Source organism: Nicotiana attenuata, unplaced genomic scaffold (genome assembly GCF_001879085.1).
Source record: "Nicotiana attenuata strain UT unplaced genomic scaffold, NIATTr2, whole genome shotgun sequence".
Taxonomy (NCBI): Eukaryota; Viridiplantae; Streptophyta; class Magnoliopsida; order Solanales; family Solanaceae; genus Nicotiana; species Nicotiana attenuata.
In genome coordinates this window covers 190,943-197,986 of record NW_017671268.1, presented here as the reverse complement: position 1 = coordinate 197,986, position 7,044 = coordinate 190,943, and the positions used below count along the sequence as shown (strand labels likewise).

The window sequence follows — 7,044 nt, the reverse complement described above, 5'->3', positions numbered from 1 at the left end:
TAGAGAAGTATTGGTTATGGAAGAAGGTACGAATGAGTGTTGACTGAATGGGGAAGTAATTTTTCTTTTCAGTTTTGTTTGCATATGATTCTTTTTCATTAATTAAATTAAATATTTATGGGTGAAAAATAAGGAGAGAGCTACAATAGGGGTAGGTAGGAATAAATGAGGTTGTTATAATTAGAGTGAATGGGAAAAGAAAAGATCTTATTGATATTTGGTTATACATTTGCAAACTTATAGCTGGGCTAAAATAGTGCAAGATTAACTTATGGAGTGCATTATTCTGTAATTTTGTCAAAAAAAATTTCCCCTATTTTGAAATTTTACAATCTTATGTCCAAAGGCCCACTAAGCTATTAAATTGCCAAGCCAAGCCAAATAGGTAAAAAAAGTTGGAATGAGTGGGTAGGTGGATTAAGTAGTTAACTTTAACTGGGTAGGCATATATTGTAAATAGTTTTCAAATTAGTAGAGAAGGATAATTATTTTAAGCTCAATGGGTATTTTGCATAAATTACTCAAAAAACAATAAAAGTTGGAGTTGCTCAACTTATCGCTTTTATTTTAATTTATTTTAAGCACTTTTAACCTTGTCAAACACTAGAAAAAAAATAAAAAGAGATTAAAAGCTAATTTAGCTTAAAAGCCAATCCAAACACCACTTAAGCTTTGTTTTAAATTTTTATGTTTCTGAAAAAAAAAAATTTTTTTTTACTGTATTGCAACTGAATTGCGAAAAATGTCACGTGATACTCACGTGTCATGTGGCTCTCTGGTTTTAGGGTTTTAGCGTACAAAAGCTTCTCTACAGCTAAAATAAGAGTTCCAAAATACTCTCTTGTGCCGGAAATTACTACTTGTGTGTAATCAATGGGGAAGAAAAAGTTCATCGACAAGAAGAAAGCAGCTACATTCCAGTTATTCGCCCGCGATTCCTCGGATCCGGTTTACGAATCCGGACCCTCCGCCGCCACAGACAGAGTATTCGTCAGAGTTGACAACAATAACTACTCAATCGAAAGCTTTGACGCCGATGAACATAACGGCGATGACCCGAACTCAATCTTCGCGGATGCTCCGGAAGATGAAGATGGTTGGGCCGAATTTTCGGGTACCCGAACTCAATTACCGGATGATGTTAGAAAGGAGATATTGGAACTTGGGTTCCCTGACGATGGGTATAATTATTTAACTCACTTGAGGGAGATTAAGAATACTGGTGGCGGCTCTGCTTATTATGAGAATCCTAAAGCTAAGCTTAATGAGCTTCCACATGATGTTAAGGTTCGTTAATTCTAATGAATTATTGTATAATCGCATTTGAACTATGTCAACACTTGCTCGGAAGTTATAGTTTTTGTTCTTAAAGCTACTTTATCTTATCTTTCTGAAAATGTTAGCTTTGGTTGAATATTTTGTGTTATTCCTTAGAATATATAATTATGAAGAATCAGTGTTATTCGTATTATATATGAGTTATAACATGGCCATATAGCCAACCCCGACTTGTTTGAGGCTGAGGCGTAATTGTTGTTGTGGTATTATTCTGTCTTCTGTAATTATACAGAATTATTAATAATGTCAGCTCTGGTTGAATTAGTTTAATTACACAATTAAGTATCACTCAATTGCTAGCTAATTGGTGTCTGGCTATATAAATCCTTTATTCCATTCTGCTCTATTTGAGGTTCTATGAATATTATACTCATCAAAAGTGTACTTTTCTCAGCCTTCTGGCTCGGATCTGGGTAGTATATGTTCTTACCAGTATACTTATCGGAAGGGAGAAAAAGCAAAGAATGATTAATGATTTTTAAAGGCGATAGCTTTGTGGCTTGTTATTTCAAGCTAATGAATTTATGGTTTTGGCTAGGCATATGATGCTTCAAAAGTCGAGGTTGCGAAAGTGAACGATGATTACAATGAGAAGACTGTATACAATGTGGCAGCTAAGACAGTAGGGATAAGAGTTCAGAAAGCATTGGATCCTGAAGTTGCCGCCTTGCTCGATGACAGTGATTTGTCACATATTGGGTCTGATGTGGAGGATTTAGAATTAGAGGAAGATTTTATGATTAAGGCAAACATACACGATGGGGCAGTTAATGTGGAACTTGATAACAATTTAAGCTTGCCAGAGAAATCGAACCTTGACAAAGTAGGACGCAATGATACAGCTGGGCATGTGCAGAGAAATGAGGGCAAAATTGCAAATTTTGAAGAGAAGCCAAGAGCACGCCGCCTTCTGGATGAACAGTTTGATCTGGTAAGCAGTTTGTTCTCCTTTTTTTTACCTGTACGGCTGTACAAGTACGCGAGGTTATTATTTTACTAGCCTGCTCACAACTTACAAGAGAGCAATTACTGCAAATAAAGCTAGCTAAAGAGACCATAATTATGCTCAGCCCGTGTTAAATGTTCTAATTGGTTTAAGTTGCCTTTTCTTAGATAATGTGGTTCCGGGCCTTCTGGTGCTCATCTTGATATTCATTGGGTTACATTCTAGATACTACCTTGCACTAGCACAAGTATTGAGTCGCTTTTCCCACGATGTCTTAGTTAGATGGGAAGAATTTACCTAGTTATGGTGGGAGGCTGCAGTGCATTGTGGAATAGTGGAGGTGCGCTGGCTCGGCAATACGAAAAGGAAAAGAAAAAGGAATTTACCCAGTACTGCCTCTGAGGCGTTCAAATCTTGATTCTCAAGGTTGTTACTCCAACCCTTTGACTGTTAGGCCCACCCCATTAGGTGTAAAAGTTTTCAGTATCTGCCTTAAGAACATTTTCTCAAGACATTATTTCTTTGCAAAGTTTTATTTCTCCTTTGTTCGTTTTGCTTGCTAATAGAGGCAGTCTAAGCAACCTTCTGTCTCTTAACATGGTAATTGCTTGTAGAAAGATTTATTATTATCCGTTTTCAGCTGAGATTGAGTTTATATTTACGTCTGTGTTTATAAGTATTAGGTATTTCCACTAAAGCTCTTATATTCTTCCCTCAGACTATTATACTTCTAAGTTCTAATTAGTACATCCTATTAACACTGTTGTTTTTCAGCAAGCTGTTAGACTCATTCCTTGACCATTTTTGTTCTGATGACTGGTTTCATATCACGGTTGTGTCTGTTCATTGGGCAAGAAAAACTCGTAAAAACCGTTTAGAGATGGGCTGAAAGAGGAAAATAAGAGAAAATAGTTTGTTTTACATCACTGAAGCCATAAGCATCTGCTGACTTGTAGGTTTAGCTTTACGTTTTATTTTCAGTTCTAAGTTGCTTCTAAGTTTTAGCGAATTTGGTTAAGCTTATGGTGTGTATAGTAGTTTGGTCATTTTCTATTTTTGTAGTAATTTACAGAGTTTGCTTTATTAGGATTTATATGACGTTTTCTTGTTTAAATTTGGAGTCTACTTGCTTTTAGGTAGGAGAATAAGAATAATAATATAGTCTGGTCGGCGTAGGCCTCCTTGTAAAATTTAACAAAAGTCTTGAGGGTCCTTAAGTCTCTTGTAAGTATTTTATTCACTAGAGAGTTGATATTATGTCTGCCTATTAAAGATACTGCATGTTCTCTGATATTGTTTAATTGTCTTATCACTGTCTTGCATCTCACCTTTTCAGCTTGAACTTCAAGAGTATGGCTCAAATACCGAAGATGAATATGATGATGATATGATTGAGGAAAATGAGTGTCAAGAGTCCCTTGCAGAAAAGCTTAATCATGCATTTAAGGAGTGTGCCATTGATGGCATTGAACTTAATAATAATAGACCAGATGATGGGGAGTTGCTTGAACCTGCAGCTGATGTCATAAGCCGGTGCAAAGAATATGCTGAAAAGTATGAAATTGAAGGTCCAGAGGAAGAGGCAGCTGTTTTAGATGAAAGCAGCAGTGACTCAGAAGTATGGGATTGTGAAACTATAGTGTCAACGTATTCAAATCTTGATAACCACCCTGGAAAAATTGTAGCTCCTGGAGCGAGGAGAAAAAAGTTGCTCCCTGCTATTTCTGAAGCCTCACCCATAATTTCCTTAAAAGGAAAAGAGAAGCTTCCGGTCGACTATTTGCCAAGCAAGGGTAAGCATGCCGTGCAAAAGGAGGATAAGAAAAAGCAAGGGTCAGAAAAGGAGGAAAAGGATAACTCAAAGTCAGAACAACTCAAAAGAAAGCAACATGGTGAAGAGTCAAAGGAGGAAAAGAAAGAAAGAAAGGTCTATGGTTGTATCAATATTATTTATTGTGGAATCGCATTGCTCGATATATATTGCACAAATGCGGATATCTCTTTGTTGAGCTTGTTCTTCACTTTGCCTGCACCTTTTGCATTTCTTTTTTCTTCTCTTTTGTTCATAATGCAACTGATATACTGTTAACATTAAGATTCTATCTTGCAGGCTGCTGTGAAGGAAGAACGACGTGAGGCACGCCGTATGAAAAAAGAAATGAAGGGGCTTTATAAGTGTGAATCACAGCGTGCTCAGAAGGTTGCTGCTTTTACTGGTCCATCTTCCATACATCTCATGTGAGTATCCCTTCAGAATTTGTTTGTCAAGTTCTGGCAATGTACACATGCCTGTGTACTTTTATTAGTCAGAGTTCAAGGGGAAGTAATCCCCAGACCCCACAGTGTGGGACTGGGTATGTTGTTGTAGTTCAAGGGGAAGTAATGTGCATCCGTGGTTTTTTAAGTCAATGATGGAAAGCATAGTAGATTATTAGGGTGGTGAAGTTTTGGTTGGATCCTTGGTGCTTCGTTCAGCCTTACTTTAGGGTGCATCACTAGAGTCCCATCTCCTATTCTTAGAGAACTATCCCTTCTTTCTCCCATTAAAATCTAAATTCTTTGTAATAAATTCTTCTACATCATCATTGCTGAAATTACTGTCAATATTGCTCTCCCTGAGTTGGTGTTCGTAATCCCTTCTCAAATCTGGGCTTATATATTTGAAATTTTGTTTGGTCTAAAGCTCATTGTTTTCCCCACATTTGCAAAAAGGGTTACCTCTGGCTAACTCAAGAACCCCAATTAATCCAGCTTCCCTGTTTACTGGCTCTAAACGAGTGAAAATTTAACTCGTCTACAGCATTGCTGTTTCTGTGTAGACAAACAAAAAGAGCCTGAAATTTGAAATGCTCAATGTTATGAGCCATAAATAACCAGACTTCAATATTCTGCAGTTTTAACATGTAACTTTACAGCTAGCTACATGTTTACAGTAAAAGAATACTTCCTCTAGCATCCAATTCCTGGTGGGAATCATCAACTTTATTATGTTTCATAAATGACTTTCTTCCTATTTTACCTAAAAGAAATAATTAAACAAGGACTCGAGGAGGCACTAAATGTAATTATAGTTGGCTTCAGAATTTAATTTCATGATGGCAATTTACTTGTGAAATATTTAATTGTTTTTTCAAATTTAACAGTGGAGTAGCTTGTGGTTTGGAAAAAAACTGATAGAATCTTTGGTCTGTTTATTCTCTCACAGGTGACATTGTTTTGCTTCTGTTCTTCAAAGTCAGGCCTTAGGAGCTGTAGTTGATCCTCTTTTGTGCCCAAAATACGAGCTTTTGGTTGACTCATCCTCTTCAATTAGACGATATTTGAAAGCTTTTATCCTCTTAGATGGTATATAATACACGATAGATCTTCAATACAGTTCTCAGCTACGTAAATGGATGTGCGTGGCCAAGCAGAGTTGCAGCTCGATGCAAGTTTTTGTTTATTTATTAATGGAATATGCAGGAGTGTTGACATTCTAGATAGCCTGCTTACAGTTTATGATGTTATTGGAGTTTTAACGTTCTCATTAGTTTGGAAAATTTGTGCCTCCCGTTTGTTTAAAATGAGAATCATTTCTGTAAAGTTTATGATTGTGTAATGGAATTGGATCCTTGGAATTCCATATAAAAGTACTGGATAATTTTATATTATGGGATCATCTCATTTATTGCTTTTGTTGATTCTTTTCTGCTGCGAGGGATAAATTGATCATAAGCTAATGGAACCTGTATATCGTGTTTTAGATTGTGGAATGTGGATAACCAAGACAAACCTATATGCATTTATTTGGTATCATTACAAAACGGAAGCTGAATCCAACAGATTACAACTCTTACTTACATCATAGCCTCATATCATGTACGCTTTGTAACCTTAGTAAGGTGACATAAATGTAAGTGTACCTAAATGATGATTGCAGTTACCGAGTATTCGTATGAATTATAGTCTAATAACTGTTTTCAGATCAGTTTGCTTTTTGCTCCTTTGGTTTATGGTCCTTCCATGAGGAACAGGAGCTGGATCACCTCCGCCAAAGTATGGTGCAGGATCCCAGAAACCATAATCTTGATACTCTTGTTCTGTCTGAGATTGAGACTTTTCGACGTCTTTGAGCTTGTTTAGTTGTTCTTCCTGGATTGAGGCGTAGTTGTCGTTGTTGTGCTGTAAATCCTGGAGTTGGAATATCACCGATGCTGGTGAAGCTGATGGCGACAACGGCCATTTCTCTGCATATGTAGGAGGTAACATCTTGTTTAGTACTATAATAACCAACATGCATAGAATTTGCATGAGTGACCTTACAGTAAAGATTGACATGCGTAACTGATGTATTATATTGTGCCTAAACTGCGCCTTGTTTTGATTATATGTGCTTATGTTAGCAGAATTGTAGGATGAGTTTTGTCAATTTATAGAAATAAGAGGTTATTAAGGGAAAAAAATGGGACTCTGTTTGATGTTTACGTTGAAGTTTTGAGAGTATTTGTATGTTATCATGCATGGCGGATGACATAATCACGGTTCTTGCATGCACGATTTTGGAAACAGCTCATGTCGTCACAGATCCAAATTCTTTATAATGCTAATTTTCTTGTTTGTGTAGTACTAAATACATACATGAACATCTAATTACTCGAAATATTTTATTTAAAAATAAAAAAAGACTTCCTTAAACAGGGGCAGCTGCACATTGGAGGGGGTGGGTTCGCGTATAGCGCTAGTGAATTTCAGCTCAAATACTAAAATTAATATAGGTAAAC

General features: G+C 36.6%; 1 protein-coding gene across 1 annotated transcript; it reads left to right on the top strand.

The window, feature by feature from the left end:
- Window positions 1–810: 810 nt before the first annotated feature.
- LOC109207187 (protein LTV1 homolog) lies at window positions 811–5,934 on the top strand. Its single transcript, XM_019370068.1, has 5 exons — window positions 811–1,287; window positions 1,877–2,269; window positions 3,621–4,211; window positions 4,395–4,522; window positions 5,490–5,934. Exons 1-5 carry the CDS (start codon window positions 874–876, stop codon window positions 5,491–5,493), a joined length of 1,530 nt encoding a protein of 509 aa, XP_019225613.1. The 5' UTR covers window positions 811–873; the 3' UTR covers window positions 5,494–5,934.
- Window positions 5,935–7,044: the final 1,110 nt, after the last annotated feature.

Excerpts from the sequence above, each read along its gene's own strand:
- LOC109207187 (XM_019370068.1), top strand. The coding sequence starts at position 874 with ATGGGGAAGAAAAAGTTCATCGACAAGAAGAAAGCAGCTACATTCCAG. Across the intron at positions 1,288-1,876 it reads AGCTTCCACATGATGTTAAG|GCATATGATGCTTCAAAAGT; the intron begins GTTCGTTAATTC and ends GGTTTTGGCTAG. Across the intron at positions 4,212-4,394 it reads AGGAAAAGAAAGAAAGAAAG|GCTGCTGTGAAGGAAGAACG; the intron begins GTCTATGGTTGT and ends TCTATCTTGCAG.